The sequence below is a fragment of the Myripristis murdjan genome, chromosome 13, assembly GCF_902150065.1.
Source record: "Myripristis murdjan chromosome 13, fMyrMur1.1, whole genome shotgun sequence".
Lineage (NCBI taxonomy): Eukaryota > Metazoa > Chordata > Actinopteri > Holocentriformes > Holocentridae > Myripristis > Myripristis murdjan.
This window is the reverse complement of record NC_043992.1, coordinates 20,690,997-20,716,558: the sequence shown is the minus strand read 5'-3', so window position 1 is coordinate 20,716,558 and position 25,562 is coordinate 20,690,997. Positions and strand designations below refer to the sequence as shown.

General features: G+C 42.1%; 2 protein-coding genes across 5 annotated transcripts in view; one reads left to right on the top strand and one right to left on the bottom strand.

Moving 5' to 3' along the window:
- The window catches only part of veph1 (ventricular zone expressed PH domain-containing 1), a 91,714-nt gene that overhangs the window by 4,516 nt on the left and 61,636 nt on the right, over positions 1-25,562 (top strand). For all 3 annotated transcript variants that reach the window (XM_030067810.1, XM_030067808.1, XM_030067809.1), the window contains exon 3: positions 4,270-4,444. In XM_030067810.1, the coding sequence (XP_029923670.1) occupies positions 4,270-4,444 (175 nt within the window). The remainder of the gene's footprint in view (positions 1-4,269; positions 4,445-25,562) is intronic.
- ptx3a (pentraxin 3, long a) lies at positions 11,484-24,072 on the bottom strand. 2 transcript variants are annotated; one of them, XM_030067813.1, is made up of 5 exons: positions 23,726-23,951; positions 20,392-20,551; positions 18,737-19,096; positions 18,645-18,706; positions 11,484-13,667 (listed from the first exon to the last, which is right to left on the bottom strand). In XM_030067813.1, the coding sequence occupies exons 1-5, from the start codon at positions 23,862-23,864 to the stop codon at positions 13,000-13,002; spliced, it is 1,389 nt and encodes a 462-aa protein (XP_029923673.1). In that variant the 5' UTR covers positions 23,865-23,951; the 3' UTR covers positions 11,484-12,999. The 2 variants fall into 2 exon arrangements, with proteins under 2 accessions (XP_029923673.1, XP_029923674.1); XM_030067814.1 differs by having other exon boundaries at positions 18,645-19,096; positions 23,726-24,072.

Sequence of the window (25,562 nt, the reverse complement as noted above, 5' to 3'; positions counted from 1 at the left end):
ACAACATATTGTGTAAAGGACAGATTGCCATGTAATTTCCTATGGGTACTTGCCAATCTCAGGGAATGAACTACCAGTTTTGATGTCACCATCACTTTTCCTCTAGCACCACCCCTAGGCCAAAATATCAAAGTTAATATCTTACAATCTATTTGGCAATTTGCTATAGCGTTTAGGGAGTGGATTCATGTTCCCCAGAGGAGGAACCCTGACCATTTTGGTGATCTCATGACTTTTCCTGTAGCGTCAGCCTCAGTGCATTCATGCTCCCCAAAGGAAGATTTCTCTTGATTTGAATCACCCTTACCTTTGGTCTAGTATCTGCCATTGCCATGAAATTCGGAAAGCACATTCATGCTACCCAGAGGATGATCCCTGTCAACTTTGGTGACCTTGTGACCTTTCCTCTAGTGCCACATTAGACCAAAATGTACAAACCACATTCTCCCCATTTGTGCTCCTCTGACAAGCACAAAAACTGTGCTGGGAGCCTCATGGCATGGATAGCTATGGCCGAATAGTTGCATGCAAGCCTTACATCACCAAGCACAATGCCAAGCGTTGGATGGAGCAGTGTCAAGCACGCCGCCACTGGACTCTGGAGTGGTGGAAACATGTTCTGTGGATTGACAAATCACGTTTCTCTATCTGGCGATCTGATGGACGAGTCTGGGTTTGGTGAATTCCAGGAGAACGTTCCCTGCCTGACTGCATTGTGTCAGCTGTAAAGTTTGGTGGAGGAGGGATAACGCTATGGGCTTGTTTTTCTGGGGTCGGCCTCGGCCCCTTAGTTCCAGTGAAGGGAAATCTTAATGCTTCAGCTCACCAAGACATTTTGCACAATTCTCTGCTTACAACTTTGTGCAAACAGTTGGGGGAAGGTCCTTTTCTGTTCCAGCATGACTGAGCCACAGTGCACAAAGCAAGCTCCATAAAGCCATGGCTGGGTGAGTTTGGTGTGGAAAAACTCTATATTTATACACATACACACACACACACACACATACATACATACATATATATACATGTACATACCATACATATTATACATATTATATACACTGTAATGTATTACCACTATTAGCGCTGTGTCATTGTTTCTGCACAGAATTTAAGACAATGCTTCTCTGTTTCATCATAGCAGCTTAGCTCTAATACTAATATAATTTAGTTTATATAGCAAACACCCCCACCCATTCATTATTCATTATTTCAGACCTGTGGGAGAAACACTGAATTGTATGAGAGTATCTGAGGGAGTATTTGTCCTTTCACCCAAACACTGAAAACATACAACTCTGTCTCTCTCTCTCTCTCTCTCTCTCTCTCTCTCTCTCTATGTCCCCCTGTGGGAATGGAAATGGGTTTAATGCCATCCTAATGAGACTGACTCTTGAGGGAAAGTACGGACACGTGTACACACACACGTGTACACACACACACACACACACACACACACATGCACACAAACACTCACACACACACACAGACACGGAAGTGAGACTAAAAGTTCTGACAGCTCTGACTGCCACTCCTTCTGTGATGTCCTCTTTATTCCATCACTCATTAGTCAGTCTCGCTCACATCTTTCTCTCTTTCTCTCTTCCAGTCTTACTCTCTTCTTTATCCCCCCTTCATTTTCTGTCTCTTTGTCTTCCTGTCATTCTCTCTATCAATTCCATCCCCTTTGTTTCTGCCTTACTGTCTCACTCTCACTCCTTGTCTTTCCCCTGTCCTTTCTTTTTTGGCTCTCTCTGCTTCTTCTCTCCCTCTCTCTCTCTCTCCCTCTCCCCCTCTCTCTCTCTCTCCCTCTGTCTGTCAGTCTGTCTTTTCCCTCTCTCTGTCTAAATCCACACATGCACAAGCACGCTTCTTCACCTTCCACTGAAACTCCCACAGAGAGGGGGAGAGAAATAAGCGAGAGCCTGGAGGAAAAAGAGCCTTCATTAATACACCACTTGTCTAACACAAACGCACAAACACACACACACACACACACACACACACACACACACATACTGTACACAGATTTATGGATTATAATGGCGCTTATTTTCATATGGAGTGCTTTGATCTGAATTGTGCCTAAGTGCTTCTGCCTAATAGGGGGAGGAGATAGATAGATAGATAGATAGATAGATAGATAGATAGATAGATAGATAGTTAGATAGATAGATAGATAGATAGATAACTTGTATTGCTTGAGGTACACATTGCATGCACTGCCACCATGTGGACAAATGAAGGTAAAACAGAGAATAGACTGAATGAAGCCAAAACATGAAGACATTTCAACTAAACAGACTCACAGCTGAAGAAATAAGATACTGCATTATTATCAGCACTCATGTGCAGAGTGTCAGGGTTCAGTCTGTCGGTGGTGTGTCAGTGTGTGTGCATGGTGCATACACACAGTTTGTCATGTACATGCTTAAAAAGACTTGGTATCACACTATCCTGTTGAGGGTGCTAGTGCATTTAAAATAGCCTTCCCCTCCCTTCCCTCATGTGCATTTGTACAGGGCAGATATGTGCCTGTCGGTGCTTCCTTCCATATGCTGCCCTACTTTATTTACATCCACATTTTGGGTCACAATTTTATTTGTTGATTTTACCAGAAGGACAGATTTTAGTCCATCAAACAGTTCCAACCGTGTTCAAATATTTGCCTTTTATTAATAAAACTGTCTGCTGTTTGTTTTGTTGCTTGGGGAAAGTGCTATTTATGCCTGCTGCTGTTTATATGAATTACTACAAAACTGCGTGACACACAGTCCCTAGTCTAAAAATGTCTTAAGCTTTTTGTTCTATTCACTGTTCAAATTATGTTTATCTCTCAAAGAACATGCACCTGTGCTTGCTGGCCATTTCAAACAATGTGATATGGAGGCCAACACTGTAAACACAGGTCCCTTGTTGTCCCTTTTGTTTTAGTCACCAGGAACCTATAAGAACCTATAATCTGAAGGGATTGAACCTCCATCAAACAGATCCTTGCCTCTGTCAGTGCCAGAGTCTGAATAGTGGCCCTCAGTGTCCTTATCCCTCTCTCTGGATAATACCTCCAGTCTGGTAGCCATTAGACTTTTCATCCTCCCAGTATTCATCCTTAATTATCACTGACAGACTTTCCAAATATTTCCTCTGGGGTCTAGAGAACTGTGGGTAAGTGGGGAGTGCTGCATTTTAAATAAATGACTTCAGTGTAATTGTTTGCCAATCGATACATTTAAACCAGAGTTAGGCTATGTTTTGTGTTTCGAGAGCCCATCTGCTTGAGTTTTGAAATGCTTCACTGTGTTCCTTGTCATTTTCCTCTTTCTGGTGTCCAAATCTATCAGACAGACAAGACGAGCGTGACAAACCTCAGGATTGGTGCAGGTTCTTTCTTTGCGGTGTCTGGGACATTGCTGCTTGATGTTTGGGGGGATTTTGGCCTGTCAGTGGCACTGTGGAGGGTCAATCAGTTTCATTTTGTGGATACTGGCTATCAGTGTAAACACACATCAGTCCCTAAAGGTTCATCACATTTGACCCAGCAGTGTCTGAGCATGATGCTTAGGGCCCTGTTGGCCTGGTGGTGGCGCTGTGCTGGGCCAATCAGGTTTATTTTCAAAATGCTCAGCCCTGGTGTAGATAGATAGATAGATAGATAGATAGATAGATAGATAGATAGATAGATACTTTATTCATCCCGCAGGAAATTCGCAGTTTTTCAGCAGTATCCAGAGATTACAGATTAAATAAAATTAAAAAAAAAAAAAAAAGATAAAAAAAAAAGAATAAGATCTAAGTACAACAGAATAAGATCTGAGTACAACAGAATAAGATCTATCCCTATCCCTATCCCTCACTCCACCAAGCTTCATCCAAAAAAAAAAAAAAACTGAATGTGATGGACAGACAGAGCACCATCCGTCATCGCGTTTGTGATCTTTGATCCCTTGGGACAATTAGACATGAACACATGGACAAACATGTCCAATTTACATGCCGTCTCCACTAGCAGTGTTCTCCCTCCAGACAGGACAAAGATAATTTTGATCCCATTCTGAAGTTGAAAATTTGATGTACCTGTATGTCCATGATTTACTATATACTTTATAATGCAAAAAAATTCTTCATTAGCCAGACATTGAACAGGGGTTCATAAAAATACGAAAACAGGTGTTGGAAAATAGGTGTTGAAAATCCCATTAGCTGCTGGAGGGATGTCCCATGATCCAATATAACCTTATTTCTTCAACCCCTGTGTACCCCTCCCCTCAGAACTACAGTCGTCCTCCGGTCATGGTGCTGGCTGTCCCAGTTGCAGTGCGCTTCCTGCAGAGAGGGAACAGGGAGCTGAGCAGGAACATGTCCAGTTACCTCTCTCTGGCTGCTATAGCCAAGGCAGATCTGCTGGCTGAGCACACAGAGGCCATAACACTCAGCGTGCTGGGAGGTAAGACATGCAAACAGACACACACATACACAAAGCCATGACTGTGTCTGTGGGCTCCTTACGCACCAGTGTACCTGTACTTGTACATGTGCACAAGCAAAGATCTGAGTTATTACCACCTGTCTTGTCTTTTCTTCTTTGTTTCATTTCCTACTGCCCTTTACAGATATGTCCTCACACATTTTGGAGAGGTGTATGTGTCCGTGTGTGTGTGTGTGTGTCTGTCTTGTATAGTGCAAACTAAATGGAGAGCTCTTTGTGTTTTTCTAAACACATCATGGCACAATTTTTTTTTTACAAAAAAAATCATATTTTAGTTTATTATTCCTTTAAGAAAAATCGTTTGTCTGGGCAAGAACTTAATCCTTTTCCTTTTGTGCAGTTCACTCTATTTTTTTTATGGCATACTAACAAATTATTATCAGCTTGTTCCGCATTGCTTAGCATCCTGCACCAGAACCACAAAACACATGTTTTCAGCAATTTGCCTCTTTCCGCCCACCACTAATACACATTAGATCTTGCTCATGCATCTGATTCATGAACTGGAGCAATGCTTCTGATGACTGGACAAACATGGATTTTGCAGTTTGCACCACATATATACACTACCAGTCAAAAGTTTGGACACACCTTCTCATTTTATGAGAAGATTCGTAGATTCTCACGGAAGGCATCAAAACTATGAATGAACACATATGGAATCATGTAGTAAAAAAAAGTGTGAAATAACTCAAAACATGTTTTATATTTTAGATTCTTCAAAATAGCCACCCTTTGCTTTGATTACTGCTTTGCACACTCTTGGCATTCTCTCGATGAGCTTCAAGAGGTAGTCACCTGAAATGGTTTTCCAACAGTCTTGAAGGAGTTCCCAGAGGTGTTTAGCACTTGTTGGCCCCTTTGCCTTCACTCTGCGGTCCAGCTCACCCCAAACCATCTGGATTGGGTTCAGGTGACTGTGGAGGCCAGGTCATCTGCCGCAGCACTCCATCACTCTCCTTCTTGGTCAAATAGCCCTTACACAGCCTGGAGGTGTGTTTGGGGTCATTGTCCTGTTGAAAAATAAATGATGGTCCAACTAAACGCAAACCGGATGGGATGGCATGTCGATGCAGGATGCTGTGGTAGCCATGCTGGTTCAGTGTGCCTTCAATTTTGAATAAATCCCCAACAGTGTCACCAGCAAAGCACCCCCACACCATCACACCTCCTCCTCCATGCTTCACAGTGGGAACCATGCAAGTAGAGACCATCCATTCACCTTTTCTGCATTGCACAAAGACACTACGGGTGGAACCAAAGATCTCACATTTGGACTCATCAGACCAAAGCACAGATTTCCACCAACAAATCTCTTCTGCTTGTTGCTTTTCCTTAGTAGTGGTTTCTTAGCAGCTATTTGACCATAAAGGCCTGATTCACGCAGTCTCCTCTGCACAGTTGATGTAGAGATGGGTCTGCCACTAGAACTCTGTGTGGCATTTATCTGGTCTCTGATCTGAGCTGCTGTTAACTTGCGATTTCTGAGGCTGGTGACTCGGATGAACTTGTCCTCAGAAGCAGAGGTGACTCTTGGTCTTCCTTTCCTGGGTCGGTCCTCATGTGTGCCAGTTTCGTCGTAGCACTTGATGGTTTTTGCCATTGTACTTGGGGACTCATTCAAAGTTTTTGCAATTTTCTGGACTGACTGACCTTCAGTTCTTAAAGTAATGATGGACTGTCGTTTCTCTTTACTTAGCTGATTGGTTCTTGCCATAATATGAATTCTAACAGTTGTCAAATAGGGCTGTTATAGCTGTGTACCAACCTGACTTCTGCACAACACAACTGATGGTCCCAACCCCATTGATAAAGCAAGAAATTCCACTAATTAACCCTGATAAGGCACACCTGTGAAGTGAAAACCATTTCAGGTGACTACATCATGAAGCTCATTGAGAGAAGGCCAAGGGTTTGCAAAGCAAAGGGTGGCTACTTTGAGGAATCTAAAATATAAAACATATTTAGAGTTATTTAACAATTTTTTCTTTGCTACATAATTCCATATATCTTGCTTCATATATTTGATGTCTTCAGTATGTATCTACAATGTAGAAAGTAGTAAAAATAAAGAAAAATTGAATGAGAAGGTGTGTCCAAACTTTTGACTGGTAGTGTACGTATAATGAATTGAACCCCAGAACAAATTCTAATGGTAATACAATTCAAAACAGCCAACAGTGGGAATCTAGCTTTACAGCTTGTGAGGATTTGGTCCATTATTAATCACATACTGTGAAAAAGAATGGTACTGTGAGATGATGCTGCCCTCAGGTGCAGATCTGGGGTAGTTTTTGCCATTTCCCTTCATAACAGTTAAGGTCAAGGAAGGCAGCCAAGCAACTGACCCTGACTCATTTGCTGAAGTGGGTGAAGGAAACTATTCCCTGGAGTGTTTTCTTGCCCTCTTAACCCTTTTCTCAACACAGAAAGGCCATTCAAGCTCATTAGTGGAGTTTAGGTCCCTCAAGGACCATAGTTAGTACTGCCTGATGGAGATCTGTTTACCCCACAGGCCTGTATTTACAGTGTGTACACACACACACACACACACACACACACACACACAGTTAATACAGATGGGCTGCACAACAGGGGATGCCTTTGAGGAGGCCTAAATTATGTGTTTTTATGTGTGTGTGTGTGTGTGTGTGTTGGGGGGGTGTGGGTGTGGGTGTGAGCTGTGCAGTGCAGGGGTTCTTTGCTTTCCAGCTCAAACTTCACATCACCCGTCACATGAAAACAGTGCAACTAATGGATCAAAGCAGTTTATTTTCTCTAGAAATAATTCAGACCCATATTTTGTGAACGTGTGTGTGTGTGTGTGTGTGTGTGTGTGTGTGTGTGTGTGTGTGTGTGTGTGTGTGTGTGTGTGTGTGCGTGTGTGTGACTTTGTGTGTGTTCATGGGCACATATGTGTGTGTATGTGTGTGAAATGATCCAACATTTTGTCAACATGGTCAGTTAACACCTCTCTCTCTCTCACACACACACACTTACACACACACAGACACACACTCTCACGTGGTGCTAATCACCTCGCCCAGCGGCAGAGTGAAGCACCCACCTCAGTGATGCTCCCGCCGAGCACATTTTGTGCCAGCAGCTCAGCACATGAAACAGCTTAGCTCTCCGCTGTCTGGTTCATTTGAAAAAGTGGAGTTTCAGCAGAGTTTTGGGGGCAGAGCTTCAAACAGTTGGAGGACATTACACCTTTGGTGAAAATAGAAATAACAACTGATTCCCGCCAGTTGGAAGTCAGAAGTCATTTGCAGGCATGTGATTTCCAAAGTGACAAGAGTAGCACTATGTTTTCCTGGTCTCGTGTACAAGAGACTATTATGTGGGTTTGAAAAGCCTCCTTCAGCTACTTAATCACCTCGTCATAATTTCTGTTCGATCTGATCAGCTGCACAGGTCTCACGTTTTCGCTCTTATAAAATTGTGGCGGAGACTTCCCATAGGTTTTCATGCATCCATTCCTGTTGGCTTTTTATTATTATTGGTATTTTTTTCCCAGTGTTGTTCCAACTTTCTTCAAAGTCTTAATTCATATTTTGCTGTTGCACAATTCACTGCCTTTGATATTTTTCTGCCAGTTAACTTCTAAGGCTTTCACTGTTTCCATTGTGCCCTGTAAAGGCTTCAGGGTATTATGGCAACTGATGGAGCCATTTTGTGTCAAGTATGCACGGCGTCTCCCTTCTCTGACTCATGGGTATTATAATAAGTCCCTCTTACATGGGAATGCACCTCTAATATTGCATGTGAAATAAGTTTTAGGAGGCTAGGTCATGTTGTCCATGGCAAAATCACAAGGCAGAAAATACATGTCTTTCTTTCTCTGCTGCTGAAGGCTTTCAACATTGCAGGGGTTCACTCACACATGCACTAAGAATAATAAAGACTCAATCATTAAAAAAGCTGCCTGATGAAATAGAAATATTAATAACAAGCCACATGCTGATTGCACTGTTGGACCAGTTAAAATGTGGTGCAGTAACCCACGTAAAAAAGGGTTATAAGTAGGTCAGTGTGCTCCAGAGAATGCGGAAGAGTCCTTTTTGTATCCATATGATCTGTTCCTGAGAAGCACCTGACTGACCTTTAGAGGCTGATATGTGGGGAATTGCTGATATGCCGAGTTGATGGGAAAGGCATTGGCAATTAGGTAGTCAATAAGTAGATTACTGAAATAATCTACTTACTGACTGTGTCTCACATCACACAAGATTTAGTTTTTACCACAGACACCTTCGATTTCCCCACACAGCATTTCTCCTGTCTGTTTCTAGGTACATTTTGGGTGGTCATTTTGTTACGGGTAGGATTCGAATAAATTCATTATGACTAACATTAGACAAAGGTTGTCGAGAGTGAATTCAAGTCAATTAAAAATTTCTGCTGCTATCTTAGCAAACATAAACTTGTGTGGTGAGAGAGATTGGTTATATAGTCTTGACTGTCCTGAAACGGTAATGCTTATTTTTATTTTCCATCTGTTGGAAACTGAGGAAATGGTAGGAAGGAATTCAAAAAGCTCAGACACTCACTCACTATTGTCCAGTCAAGTGTCTGATTGTGCTGTGAACAATGCCTTTAATTTGCATAAAGTTAACTTAACTTCAGATTTTGTCCCATGCCTTCACCCGCACTGCAAGCTTGGTTCACATCACTAGGTCTACTGGAAACCCTTCTGCAACTTACGCCCACGTCCAACACAAAGTGGATAGACACAGCATTCTTGTTGTAGTTCTTGTTTGGTGGGATCATACCTTCATTATTGCATTATTTCGTTTTGTGTCTAACAAGATACAATCAGAGCATCACATCACTCTGCATCACATCACATCGTCGGATCCTGTTACATCACACCTCACATGGCATCAGATTATATGTCAACATGCTACTCATATACACAAACTGACAGTGAAAGAGAGGGAGAAAGAGAGCAAGGCAGTAAAAGACAGCGGGTGGGGGGACAAGAGGCGGCGAGAGAACGAGGGAGAAAAAAAGAGAGAGGTTTAAAGGCGATAGAGTGAGAATGAGGAGCGCCGGTTGGGGAAGATAGAAAGGGATGCAGATATACACTCAAGCTCCTGTGGCTCTGATCCAGTCTGACAGAGGGTGATGAACTGATTGTGTGCCGTGTCAGAACCGGATGAAAGGGAACAAGGCTCGGTGGAGAGCTTTATTAAAGCATATTCAGATTTTGAGTTTCCTCGGGCAGTTTTTCATGCAGCATAAGCAGTTTTAAGTTTCTATCCCCTACTGGAACACTGTGGCAGCTGATTCGCCAGGCACTGAATATTTCTTTCTCTTGCTGTTTTTTTTTAACAAGCCTAGACCCTCTTCTCCTCACACAGACACTCAACAAGACACGCACGCACCTTTTTTCTGTCCGAACTCCAACTGAGGCTGAGATTTTGCTTGTCCTCCATCGCTAGGTTACATTTACCGCCTGAAACAGCCTATGTGTTACCTTCAGTGTCGTCATGTAAACTCCAGCACTATACAGGAACTTCCCCAGAACAGACAGCAGGTCCATCATTTTTCGCTAAAATAATGCTGATGTAACCCAACCCAAACCTGAACATAATTTTAAAATTTTTGTCCATTGGGACCTGTCGGGTTCAGGCCTAGCTCAGATCGGGTATCCACAATCTAAGACACACACAAGCTTACCTGAACACACACACACACACACACACACACACACAAACACTCAGAGACAGCCCTTAGAATCAAAAACAGATTACCTACCTCTCCTAGCAGCCCTCAGTTCACAACGTGGGCTGATGTAATGGGGTTCGAGTTAGGCTGGTGTTAGGAGGGAGTGATGGGGTTGCTAACTTGAGCAAACAACATAGATGGACTGTGTGTGTGTGTGTGTGTGTGTGTGTGTGTGTCTGGTTGTTTCTCACTCATTCACTCTCCTTTGTGTTCTCTGTTTGCAAAGTAATTGGTGAGCAATTTGGTACTTTTTTATATATATTTTTTCTGTTGTATATTGGGTGTGTCAGCATGTAAGCAGGTCTGTGTGTGTGTGTGTGTGTACCTTTGGCCTTAACAGGAAACACGCAGCAGGATTTGTTTAAAGGTTTTACAGTCTACTAGACTAAGCCACACAGGACTCACTCTTTATCAGATATGGTTTTACACACACTGCACACACACACACACACAGACACATGCCCACGCACAGAAACACACACTTACATACACAAAGCAATGTTGTTGCCCCTGTACGGATTTAGAGATGCCCTTCTCGGACTAAAATCTGATATTAAAGTAACACGAAAGTTTGGAATGTGTCAGCTGTTGAATTATGTCTTTCTTCTCCTCCCCTGCTGCGAAACATCTGTCGTTACAGTTCCCTGATTTATGTTTTAGAAAAAGCAGAGCAGAATCGGGTGTTATGGGGGGTAGGCAGCTAAGAGTGAATATGAATGGTGACAGGTCCATTTCATAACAGCTCACGGTAACAGAGCAGTTGCTTACAATGCCGAGGTTTGAGCTGCAGGAAGAAACCTGTTGCCTGCCTCACAGATGTGCACGTGTCAGAGCAGCATGCAGGTGTGGGAGGAAGTTGTCGCTCTGCTCACTTAACTAGGGCTGAAACAGCTGTTTGATTAATGCTTTAATTGATCAACAAAAAAAATAATCAGTAATCAATCAATAAGAATGAATATGTTCATCAAATAATAATAATAATAAAAAAAATGCTGTTTGCCACACTAAAGATCTAATGAGCTTTGAGGTTTGAAGACATCATTTTGGACTCCTGGAAGCTGTGTTAGGCATTTGTCAGCGTCTTTAATATTTTATAGTCAACATGATTAATGAAAATAGTTGTACAGTGCAGCCTCATTGTGTGAATTCGTGTATGTGTAGCTTAAAAAGGTTTTTTATTTAAAAAAAAAAAAAAAAAAATCAAAAAGTAGTTGATAGCCTGAAGCTTTAGGTTATAGAAAATAACACAATACTCATCCACAAGAATGGACTATAACTGTTTTATTCATAACTCACTCTCCGTTCATCCAGTCTTGTTATGCAAAATATATATGTACAAAATACATTCAATTTCACCTGTTAAGAAGATCAATAAGAACAGCAAAAGCAATTTACAGTATGATACAAGTCACATTAGATAATCAAAGATTAGATTCTGTAAACATTGTCCACAGTTCATCTCATCAAATTCAGAACCTTTCCATCTCAAAACAGACACATAACAATTTCATATCATATACTTTACCCATGATAAAAAAAAAAATAGAAGACACACATATATTACCCTAAAATTAAATGAAAACTACTGGGAAAAAAAACAACAAAAAACATAAAGACAGTTGGTTTAAATGTAATTAACTATTTCATATGAATGTAAACACTTTGATGAGTACAACATTGGAAATGCTTTAAATGCTTTCAAAGATTCACTTTTTAGGAAAATCACGGTAACAAAATAATTCATTAATGAAACATTTTCTATAACTTTTAAGCTATTTCAAGAGTTACTAGTTGGCCATGCTTGAAAGGACATAAGTACAGCAGTTTTCAGTCACACAAGTATTTCATATATTTTATATTGTACCGCATGCCTCTGCCACATTAATATTGTACCTCTGATTGCCGTTTTAATTGTGTGCGGGGGGATTATCAGTCTTAAATTTTTCATGTTCTTACAAATAAAACTGTGAAGGCAGGGATGCAAATTCTAACTTCAACCATAACCTCTGTGCAAATATACTGCATGTGACAATGACAATAGTTTTACCTGACTCCCAAAACAAATTATTTGCCGTTTTTCCCATCAGAATACACCGGAAATTGTCTGACAAACACAACAGAATTTGAGAGACACAGGGGATTTGCCTGTTCTGCTCAACCAGCATGGCTATCTAGTGACTCCTCATACATTCTGGCTCAGCAACTCATCAACTCATTCACTTCTAGCATCCCTTAACGATAGACTCTTTGCCTCTCTACCTTCCTTTCTTGCAGTCCTACTTTAGTCTTTGGTAAACGCTGCTTGCATCTCTTTTCCTGGTACGATACAATAGACTACATTATTTAGATTTATGCCTGCATGTGTGGGTGTATGTGTGTGACAGAGAAAGCGTTTTAGCCTCAGTTCAATGTGGAACGTTACTTGAATGAACCTCAGTCTCTCACAGCATTGGCTTTCTCTCATTTGAACTTCATGAAGTCCAGTAGAATTCCTGGCAGCGTTAGTGTTCGTGGAAATAGCAGTGACGGTGGTAAAGACAACAATAAGCGTAAAAATAATAAAAATAATAATGATGAAAACATTTGAAGATGGGGACATTTGGCAATGAGGCACTGATGATGATGATGATGGTGATGATGATGAAAGTAGCTGTGAGTTGGTTCTCTGCACATGTAACATGAAAGCTTCTCATGTGGTGCCGCTGATATTCACTATGACGATGATGATGATGATGACCATGATGCTGATGAAACTTTCCAGAATGGAGTGTAAGAGTCTGTTAGTTGATGAACTGAGCACCTCCATGGGGCACCATCTCTGTCACACCCCACGCCACCATGTTCCCCCTCATCTCGCAGCCGCTTCCGTCCCGCAAAGCCATCTGGGAAATCTCCTCGTCTGACAGCACCCTGTTCCACATGTTCACCCCCGTCATCTTCCCCGGGAACGCCAGCTTGGCTTCAAACCCTCCCTCAAACCCTGGCACCCCGCTCCCGCTGCCTCCGCCTGCGCTGGGAGATCCGGGGCAGCAGCCGTTCCTCTCCTGCCCCAGCTGGAGTGAGCCGCCGTCGGGTAAGATGTGTCCCTCGGCCACACCGGGCGTGGAAGCCACCTTTCTCCCATCCGCCCACAGTGACGCCAGGCCCTGCTTGGAGCTCCAGGTCCCACACAGGTGGATCCACTCTGGCTCATTGACCACGCCCCGCGCCTCCACCAAGTGAGCCTCTCCTCCTACAGTAAAGAGGGCTGAGGTTCGGCTGAGCAGCAGCTGGATCTCGTACGGGTTCCGGCGAGTTCCGTAGGAGTACAGCACGGTTTTGTTGAGGACGGCGGTCGGCTTGGCCCACAGACACACGGTGAAGGAGGAGAGGGAGAGCGGGACATCCGGTATGATGGAGGTGTAGATGCGGCGGGAGCGCATGGGGAAGAGAAGGGCCATTTCACAACCTGTGCAAAAATAAGATGCGACACACAATTTTTTTCAGCTGACACATTCATTGTCCTGTGGGAAATTCAGTTTGCAACACAATGTGCATCATGAACGACATGCATGAGTTCAGCTGGCTTCTTAGTGCTACATATCTTCAAAATGGTTGCATTTAAACAAAAAGAGAGAAAAAGAAACATAGTGCTCTAAAATAATTTTTAGTTTTATTCTTATTTCATTTCTTTTGACAAAGAATGCCATTCACAAAGAAAAGGAGAAAAGGATTATTAGGAGAGTCTTAGCTCGTAATACCTGCCTCACCCATTTTCATTATTTCAAACCTTAACCAAAAAAAAAAAAAAAAAAAACTGCATACATTTGCAGCATACACTAACTGCATGCTGGGAAGAACTTTTTTCTTCTACCTTTAAGTATCATCAGCCATTTAACACTGACATTATTTTGATCTTATTTCTAATTTAATTTAGATGATTTATAGAAGATTTGAATGTGTTTCCTGTTGAGATGTTAAGCTCAAGAGCTTGCAGCTTTAACTGACATATAATAGCCTCTTTTTGCACCTGTTAGATGGTATATAGTTCATGTAAATAACAACAGCACTGATTAGAGCAGTTGGAGAACAGGTGACCTGCTCAAGGGCACATTTTACTGTTAGTGTCTCCACATCAGCCTGACACTAGCCTAAAGTCAAATAAGCAATTTTAAATCAGTTACTCAAGGTATTGACTGGAATGTCAAACAGATTACTGTAAATTTTGGTCAGTACTGTCAGTAGATTAGCCCCAGATGTGACCTATATACTTGATATGACCTATATAGCTTTACTTTTAATCTTCAGCAGTAGGTTCCCGACTGAAATTTCCCACTATGTACAAAATCTTCACATTTTATGATACCTGGGTGACTTTGAGCTTGTATATCATTGTATCTCATAGTAAAGGTACCATTTCTTTTATGATAAAACATAAAGTAACACACAGTATTCCCATGAATAACTGAATGATGCATGTCTGTATTCAGTTGTCATTTGTTCCTTTCCTTCTGTAACCATTAATGTGATTCTGCTAACTGGAACATGTAACCCAACCTCCCTACAGTGCAGGATTTTATTTCCCAAGTGGAAGTGCTGCAAAGCAAAATACTACAAAGTCTCAGACTGACTTCTTTCAGTGATTGGACAGATGCATGGGGAGATTTGAAAGACCTCATACTGTTGAAATTCATTCGTCATGTGGCTGCTTAAGAGGGATAAACTACTCTACCCAATGTTTCGCTCAGAATAAGTATTACTGGGGCAGAACAAAATGGATTGAAAAACTGGAAATGTGATCTACAGGGAAATGAATGGCAACTTAAGGCCAATTTATAATTCTGCATCAAAGCTCTGCTGTAGATATAAAAAAGTGCCTGTGCTGCTGCTGTACCTCACCTCCAGCTCTCTGTAAATGGCAGTGCAAGACCACAAGAACAAATTGGTCCTTTTGGCCGTTTTATGGTAATTTTATTTGTTTTATTGATTCGGCTTTGAATATGTATGGAATTGGGTGTACTTTTGAAATCTTTTTATTTTTTATTTTCATTATTTTTTGCCTGTAAAGGACTCTTAATAGCCTCTGTGTATGATAAGGTGCAATATAAATAAGCTTGCCTCTCCTTGGGTATAGAAGAAAAGAGTTGAGCTGAGGAGGTTCACAAATATGTTTCTCATCCCCAAACTATTATTGAGAAAAATCCCAAAGCATGAGTTTGAACACCATTTGGACAGCATCGTGTATTAAAACTGGCGCTCTTTTTCAGAGGACATGACAACATTGAGTTTTATCTGCACTTTGTTACCTTCGAACTGATGAAAGCTCGGCACTGCCATCTAGTGTGTCAGCGATCTACACGCAGACTCGCCAGTGCAGAACTACAAATGCTTTCAGTCTTATGGACAGCTATGACATAGAAGTGGTGACACCCGGACGCAGACGTGTGATCAGCTTTTACCCACAGAGTTTGTAAGCGCTGAAGCTTGAGCAGACAGGCTGAATGGGAGACGTGCGAGTCGTGGTTCAGAGCACAGTCAGGTGATGAGATCATAGATCACAAGAGGGTTTTTTGTGTCCGCTCACCCTGCCCCGCTAATCCTTTTCTCTCTCTGTGTGTCTCTCTGGTTCAGCGGCTTGTTCTGCTTCGCTCTGTGTGTAACTGTGACCTACATGTCGGAGTCAGCTGTGGTTGCGATGAGGTCAGGACCACCATGAGTTTGACATCACCCACCCCTCTCCTTTCTTCCTCTATCTCTCCTTCTCTCACTTTTTTTACATACTAAAATAAGTTTTGAGCAGAGGAGCTCTGTGGGAGGTATGAACTGGAGTGTGTGTTTGTACGTGTGTGTGTGTGTGTTTAGTTCTCTTATGGCTAGTAACCATTTATATTAACATGCAGTTGATCCCTGCTTTCCTCCATCTTTCACTTTTTACCACGTCTCATGTTTCTTATCTCCATCTTTCTTCATCTTTCACATCCTCAGTTGTCTTCTCTCTCTCTCTCTCTCTCTCTCTCTCTCTCTCTCTTTCTCCCCAGCCACCATGATGTTGGGGGAAACACTCATCCTCACAATAAACCCAGAATCCTAAATATTGATGTTACGTTCGTCTCAGGTTTCTGCCTCTTGGGGAGTCACTGTGAACAAAGACATGTTGAACACGCTGAGTGTGTGTGTGTGTGTGTGTGTGTGTGTGTGTGTGTGTCTTGTGCGAGGAATATATCTCCCATCTGGTTCTGTTTTCCTAAGGTGCTTTGGTGTGGGTTCTGCACCGACCTGCTGACCTTTGCTCTCTATGTAGGCCACATTTACCTTTCTTGGCAGTGTAGGTTTGGTGAGTAATATAACCTAAACAGTTTGGAGGTTTTCATGGGATTAATTCTGGGAAGTTAAGATGGCTGATTGAAAGGTCTGGAGCCTCAGCATGACCAAACCTGATCCAAGATGTTCACTTTATCTTTACGCTGACATTATTATTAGTCAGTGTTTGATTCAGTTGGAATCCAGACAGTAGAAACTAAACCCAAGTAAGCAGAGCTCAGTGACTGAAATTACATAGAGCATTCACTGCAAAAACGCAAAATCTTACCAAGATTATTTGTCTTATTTCAAGTCAAAATATCTCATTACACTTAAAATAAGACATGATCAGCTCAGAAGTAACTTGTTTTTAGACAATTGTCTCTTGTTTCAAGTGAAAATTTGCTTGAAACAAGTGCAAATTTGCTTGTTTCATTGGCAAAATTTGCCAGTGGAAAAAGTGAAAATTCACTTGAAATAAGTGAAAATTAGCTAGAAACAAGAAACAAATTTTGCCAATGAAACAAGCAAATTTTCACTTGTTTCAAGCAAATTTTCACTTGAAACAAGAGACAATTGTCTAGAAACAAGTTACTTCTGAGGTGATCATGTCTTATTCTAAGTGTAATGAGATATTTTGACTAGTAATAAGACATTTTTGACTTGAAATAAGACAAATAATCTTGGTAAGATTTTGAGTTTTTGCAGTGTCTTCAAACAGGGGAGGATCTGAGAATATGAGACTCGGTATATTAATTATTTGTAACATTGACATCCACACTATGTTCTTTTGCTGTAATTACTTGTTGCATTATCTTCAAAGTTTTGATCATGTGGTTAATGATCAAAGGTGGAAGTAACTAATCACATGTACTCGTGTTACTGTAATTGAGTAGCTTTTTTGTGTACTTGAACTTTTTGGAGTAATTTTTAAATTCAGTAATTTTACTTTTACTTTACTAGTACATTTTTGCTTGAGTATGTTACTTCATTACATTTTAAATCCTATCCATTACAGAGGACAAATCATCAGTGACAGACTTTGGAACATTTCATAATGATCATAAAGATGAGAGGAGGAATCTGCTTCAGCTTTGTTGGTTCTACTATTTGTCATTTCCAAATTCCCAATAAAAGGTGCTCTGTGGAAAAACTGCAGATAGTCTAGTGTGGATCACATATATACAGCTGGCCAAAATGTGGAATAAATGGAAAAAGACTCAACCATCATATGATGTGTTTATTCCACATTAGTCTGTTGAGTCCACAAGGTCCTCACTTCAATCAACCCTCAACAGTTTTGTACAATGCAGCTTTACGTTCACATTTTAAATGAAAGAATTTTTCTTTTACTTAAGTCGATTTATACAGCAGGACATATACATCAACTTAAGTAAAACATCAGCAAAGTAACAGTACTTCTACTTGAGTAGCAACTCTGTCCACCTCTGTTGCAACATCACCACTTCCAAAGGCTGCGAATGCAAGAGGGCAATTGTTTTTGGATGGTTGAATGGAGAACCACATGCAGAGTCTGTCTCTCTGCATTTCAGGATTTTAAATCATTCACACATGCAATTTACATGAAACCACTCAGATTATGAGCCACAGGTTGTCCCAGAACTTTGTTAGCTGGGATTGGACAAGATGTTTCGTAACATTGAAGAAGCAGAATAGAAACAAAGAGCAAAATGTGAACTGAACTTGAGCATTCTAGAGCTGACTCTGTTTTCAGGTGAGCTTGTTCTCCCCATGTCGTAAGTTCAAGGCAAATAACTCAGTTTGGAGTCTATCACCAGAGGCTAATGTTTGTGAGTTAGGGGGGAGGGATAGGTTGCTGCTTGAGAGGGCCAATATGCCTGGAGACAGACAGAGGAAATGGAAAAAGGCATTTAAGATGAAGATGGACGTTCAGAAGCAAGGCCCAACAAGGGCGGGTGTCATTCTTGCACTTGGAACATGACCTAAATGTGTCAAAACCCCCAAAAAAAGCGACAGAGTATGGGTTGGGAGGGTGGAAGCTTGGTTGGCCAATGCAATAGAGACAGAAAAAGACAGAAATAAAAACAAAACAAAGAAACTGGAAAAGAGATAATAGCAGTGGGAGATGAGACAGAGAGAAAGATGAGAAAGATGGATATCTTACCTGCGGGCAGGTATCTCTGCCTTGATGACCTCAGCACCTCCTCAAGCTCTGTCTTTGTCTGCCGCAGTGTTGCGAGTGCCCCCTGCACTTCTTGGGACGTCACATCCTGAGCCCTGTGCCCTCCTCTACCTTGTGGAACCTCAAATCCCATCTTAGAAGTTGACGGCATTCCCCCTCCTGTTCCCATCACAGCTCCGGCATTGCTGAAGCAGCTGGTCTCCAGCTTGGTGAGTCTGGAGGTTTGTGTCCGGGTTGCAGAGAGGAGCTGCTGTAGCAACATCTCCAAGTTGTTTGAATTCCCAGCAGAGTTCCCAGTGGCAGCAACATTCTTGCTTTCCTGAGGGTTGAGGCGGTCTAAGACTTCTCTGAATTTTGCCACCAGCTGCAGGGACATCCGTCTTCCTGCTGTCTCCACAGCTGCCCCACAGGAGCCACCGTACTGGGCAACAAACCTGACAAAAATGGCCAGCGCAAAGGATCTGTGTATTGTTCAACTCACAACCAGGCCTCCTTAGGTTTTGGCTTAACAGATTTATGCATGCAAGCCATCTTGGATTCCAATCCATTATTAAAAAAACATTAAATGAAAGATGATGGTCCAGTGTTTCTTAGTAGCTTGAAGATGACAGAACCACTTAAAAGTTTAGGACTTTGATTTCCACTGTTGTGCACATAGCCTGGTGAATACCAGACTCTAGAAGACTCTCTAGAGTGTGGAAAGGCCCTTCTGATCTTGTCTGCTTATTACACAGATAATGAGGGACTGACTGGTGTCCAACACAAGTTCGATATCACCAATTTCAAATCACAATTACAGCTGTAGCAGATGTCATAGCAAGTTGAGGGCATAGATATGGGTCAATGCAAATTTATTTGATTGGCGGGGGAGGGGTGGTGCACATTTAAACATGAGAACGAATCAAATTCTGAACGAATACTACCACATGAATGGAGCCTGTCCAGACTAACACAGGGTAGCTCCTTGCTGTCCAATTCTGTTGGCATCAGCCAAACTAGTGGTCATTTAGGTTACCTTCAATATGGGTTAACCCAAAGTACAATAAGGTGCTTGCTATAAAAGCTTTCACCAAGTTGATATATCAGTGAATGAATGAATACTTAGGGGGAAAAAATCACAACACAATGAAACATCTGAAACAGCTGTCATGATGACCAGATTTCTATCTTGGGGAGAACTTTGCTTTTAGTGATATGAATTTAAAGTGGCATTAATTGATTGTTGGATTGTCTTGTTGGATTACTTGGATTATTTTTTTTTCTGACTTCTAACTGGAAAAGCTGCAGACTGTTAGCTACAAGGTAAGCTGCTTTGAATGAACTTTTCTCTGTTGCCACAGTGCTGATTGCAGCAACAGAGGCACTGGTGTGACTTATCTGAAACTGGATACATATATCTACAGAATGTGCAGTTTCAGAGATGCTTTGAATCAAGTTGAAGCCCTGACATAGTATTTTCACACCACTACTGAAATTTATAAAACTTAAACCACAAATTAAGAACATTTTGGCTGTGAACTGTATGGTGGAAAGAAGACCCACTGTGATGATTCTCAGACCGCAAGGGGCTATTATACTACAATAAAGCATTTAATATTGCTTAAATAGTCTACCCATGTGTAGTTAATCAGTCAGTCAGAGGGCTTGTCAATCAATTCATTTTTCTGGCAACACTGAGAATCAAACATCCTCATTTTGTTCTCTATCCTGACCTATTTGTGCTACCAACCTGAGCATTTCTCCACGCAGTGAGCCCATCTCCACCTTGACGATGTCGTCAGCGTACTGCAGCAGCATGTTCTCCCTCATCTGACTGTTCTCCAGCATAGAGAAGAGTTTGTCCCATTTGGTCAGGTCCGGAATCTTACAGGGGGCTGTGCTCGGTGTGGCTGGGAAGTGGAATGAATAGAAGGAGAGAGATTTGAACATGTCTTCCAGAAACTAAAAATACTTGGGTTTTTTTCTGCATGCAGAACAGGGTGGCCTAGTGTTTGAGAAACCTCCTTCAGTCGAGGATGTCATTCAACTGGACATCCTGGATTCATGCCACCTGTGTACATTTATTTTTAACTTTTTCTTCTCTCAGAGGCACTGAGTTTAAAATACAAAGAGCCCTTCAACTTTAAGAAAAGCTTGTTCCATCATTTCAGGGAGAAGAATAGAAAGGCGATATTTATGTAAAGTCTAAATCTGTGGGAATAGCGGGATAGTTGGAGATGAAGTGAAAAGTGAATAAAGGATGGAAAGTGGAAGGGAGGTGGGTGGGAGAGAGATAAAACGAGACAAGACAGAGAGATAACATACAAAAAAGAATTGGGCGGATTGAGTCATAAACATGCTACTTCCCTTCCCACGATATCATCTGACTTTTAGTGTTCATGGGGAGAAAGAAAAAAGGAAAAGGAAAAGGAAGATCTGGTGAAAGTTAACAGACAAGAGATAACAGGAACAGGGAGAAAATACAGGAGGGAAAAGGAGGGATGAAATAGAGGGACGCGTTAAAAGAATTTGGGAGTGGGAGTATCTGTCAGACACGTTGTTCTCATTAACTTTTGAGTGTTTCGAACTGTGTTTATACCTGCAAAGGTATTCTAGAGAGACATTATCACAGGGCTGCAGGATTTGTTTTGGCTGCCTGTCTCTGAGGTTCAAACCAAATTAGGCAGAAGGTTCATGCACTCTGCTCCTTTTGCTGGGAAGTCATTATGGAAACTGAAAGAGCCGGCCTGTCAGGGCTTCACGAGTGATTTTCAGGGATCTTGAGGTTCTTGAGGCAGACTGTAAAAAGACCCTGCAAGAGTATGCTTTGCTTTGTTTGGGCTTGGTTCTTCACCCTGGTTAACTTTGACCTACTGCCTTTGAGAGTTCATACAGTGAAATCTCTTACAGACGATAATGATGTTAACCTCAGTGAACTTACTCTATAATAGTACATTGTTAATAATTGAGATGGGATATAGTAATTCTTTTAAAGTGTTAATGAATAAATCCACACAGAGGAAGCACTAATGGAGAGGGTGAAACACGACCTGCATTTTAACACTATCAACAGTAAAGCTTTGTGGGGCAACTGGCATATGGGTTTACTTATCTATTACATGTTTTTTAGTCCGTCACTTTGCTGAAAATGAAGCGTGTCGTGACCTCATTCTAGTTGCTCTCATTAATTCTAATTCCACTCCGATTTCAGCAGGTCAGAAGCAGCGATCTGTATCTTCCTCCAGGCTTTGACCCCTCTCCCTTTCTCTTCCACCTTCTCCCTCTCCCTTTGCCACCTTCACACTGTGCTCAACTCTTACAACTTCTTTCTTTCTTTCTTTCTTTCTTTCTTTCTTTCTTTCTTTCTTTTTTCTTTCTTTTTCTCTCTCACCCATCTCCTCTTATCTCCTGTTTTGCCAGGCAGTAAGGAGTGAGCTGCTATGCTCTTGCTGCCCCTTTTCCTCTAATGCTGTAATTTGTTTGTATTTCACTAGTCTCAGTCATTTGTTGAAGCCTCCCTCATTTCTGCCTTTAATGATGTTTAATCACATCGCAGCGCTGTGCCCAGAGCAGTTTGCTGCCTGTTTACTGTTAGTGCACCAATTATACCGCCTGCAAGGTTGAGCACACACATACAAAATGCAAAATGCAAGCAAGCCCTTCGACTCAGGGGCCCACCACACACACACACACACGCACACACACACACACACACACACACACACACAGAGAGAGAGAGAGAGAGGGAGGGAGAGAAAGTGATGCCTTTCAAAACAGCTGAGAGAAGAATTTGATAATTCTGTAGTATTTCTGTGATTGGTGAGCAGTCATTCATGCATTAATGTGTGCTGGTGCCAGTAGGCAGCTGAAAAGCCGTCAGCTTTTCTCTCTGAACTTATTCTTTGGCACTGCTCATCTCATATACAAACTCTGTCTCTACCAACCCCGCAGACTATAGACTGTAGATACTGAGGGATGCTCCCTCCTTCCGCTCCTCCCCCAACCCTGTCTCTCTCTCCCTCACAATGACATTATCTCTCTCTCTCTCTCTCCCTCTCGCTCGCTCTCTCTCTCTCGCTCTTTATCTGTCTATCTCATGCTCTCTCTCTGTCAGTGTACTCACCCTTTGCTCACTCTGCTACATGAGATATATCTCTACACATGTATATCCATGTGTCTCTGGATATATTCAAAGCTGCTTTATTGGCATGAATTGCAAAAGGTCTTGTCCCCAAAGCAAAAATGACAAAAGTAACAAAACAGAAAACAGATTATAATCACATTCAAATAAATGTCAGACAGCTGTGAGAAACTCTAACCCTGTGGGAAGTTTTGTCATGTCAGCATCTAAAGTTTCACTGAAACTCTTTTTTTTTTTTTTTTATTTAAGTAAAGGTTTTCAAAGTGATACTTTATTATTTTAAGTTGTTTGTGGCAGGTTTCTCTCATTTCTTCCTGTCAAGCAACATCCTAAAAGCACGACATTGCTGGAGACAGCTAAATTGCATCAACAGCTCTTGATACGGTTTAATGGACCCACTCTAATAGACTTGCACTTGTTTCTTCATCTTTTTCCATTCTCTCAGCTTACTTACAGTCATTGTGACAACAGCTGTATGCTGCTAACCCACTTTTACAGTTCCAGCCTACGTGGAATCTGGCACCTTGTAAATCAGTATAAATCACTTTTGGACTGCGGAGTAACACTAAACGGCAAGTCTTGTTGTCACTGTTGCTGTGTATAGTCTATGAACAAAATAGAGACGTGAACTGAACATATTCTGACAACAAATCGGCTGCCGGAGACAATACAAAATGAGCACGTAATACACCTGTAGCATCTACTCCTGATGTCCTGACCTCACCTCTGACAAAAAAAAACAAACATATTAATCCTCCCTTGGGGGCAACTTTATCCTCTACGACAAGAATTTGATTTCACAGTCCAGGAGACAATTCAGTTACAAACACAGTCAGCTGAGCATCTTAATTAGCCAGAGCTCACTCTCTTTCTCTCTCTCTGTATGCCTTTTCTCCCTCATACACACACACACACACACACACAGATGCAATTTGTCTCTTACGTTCTTGCGGGTCTCCCTCTGTGATTTCATTGTAGTAGTTGTCAGAGTAGTTGACCTCGATATCATCCTCATAGGCAAGAGCCAGAGACACGAACACCGACAGCACACACGCTGCCTGGGGGAGACTCCACCGAAACATGCTGCTGCTGCTGTCTGTGTGTGTATGTGAGTGTGCAGGTGTGTGTGCGTGCGTGTGCGCGCGTGTGTGTGTGAGTATGTGTGTGTGAGTGTGTGTGTGTGTGTGTGTGTGTGTGTGTGTGAGAGAGAGAGAGAGAGAGAGAGGGAATGTATGAGGGTCTCCAAGTGGGAGAAATGCTTCTGTATGTGTGAGGAGGAGTGTCTGAAAGTTTCAGGTCCCTTCTTCTGCCTGCCTGCCTGCCTGTTTGTCTGTGTGTGTGTGTGTGTGTGTGTGCGCTGTATGCGTGTGTGTTGTGAGAGAAGGCTACTGTCAATTTGGCTGTGTGTGTATGTGTGTGTGTGTATGTGTGTGTCTTGTTTGTCCCTCTGCTTGTCTGTCTTTCCTCTTCTCCCTCTCTTTCTCACTTTCTATACGGCTGGAGGTCCCACCACTCTCTTTTTCAACCCTTTGCCCTCATATAGTATTCGTCCCTCCTCCCTGCTGACTCTCCACCTCTCTCTCTCTCTCTCACTCTCTCTATCTTTCTCTCTCTCTCTCTCTCTCTCTCTCTCTCTCTCTCTCTCTCTCTCTCTCTCTCTCTCTCTGTGTCTCTCTCTCTCTCTCTCTTGTTAAATGCTGAGCAATCCCTTGGCAGGAAGCCTGGCCATGAGGAATACTCCATCCAGGCAGAGAGAGGGTCTGCTCGGGCTCTATAAACAGACACACACACACACACACACACACACACACACACACATTAGGATTACTATGCTTGTGAGAACCTACTGCTGACAACCTCCGTTCCCTCACCCTGAACCGTACTGTAAACACTCACCACTACACACATAATCTTAACCCTTAGCTGCCTTAACTGTATTCTGACTCATCCCTTAACCTTAAACCCCTAACCCTAAACTAACCTTAACATTACCCCTTAACCCTAATGTCATCCAAATTCTAACAACAAACCTAGTGCTGGCCTAAAATATTCCCCGAAGCAATGAAAAACAGCAATAATTAAAAGAAGAGGGAACCAGTGAAAAAAGTGAAAACCAATGATTGCACTTTGAAGGAATTATAGAAAGATGTATGTGTAGAAATACTGGAATACACACACACACACACACACACACACACACACACACACAGATCCCACAGCGAGCTAGGCGGTGAGTAATGCGTCGTTGGAGGTAGCATGTATGTCGTAATCAGATATAACTGCAGCTCCTGCGACTCACAGGGAGAGCGAAGGAGGAAAAGGAGGGGGAGGATGGAAGAAAAGGAGGAAGTGGAGAACCCAAACTTTCCTGATTTTCACCCCATGCAGAGATGGTGTGTGTGCTTGTGTGTGTGTGTGTGTGTAAAGGTATGTGTATGGTGAGGGAAGGTTGAATAGGACCCAGACATCAGGAGTTTCTAAATGGGCATATTGTTCTCCCGTTTCGCTCCGTTTATTTATTTATTTGTGTGTGTGTGTGTGTGTGTGTGTGTGTGCGCGCGCGTGTTAGTGTGTATGTATTAGTGTATTAGTGTGTGTTTCTGTTTTCAAGGGGATGGAAATAATGACTTCCTCATGGGATTTGAAGATTTTCCCTCTCTCCCACCCGCACGTGCACCCCCCCAACCTGTCTCACTCTCTCTCCATCTGTCTGTCTAACGGTTTCTGTCTCTGTCTCTGTCTCACTCTCTCATCCCATGACCCCCTCATCTCCATTTTTC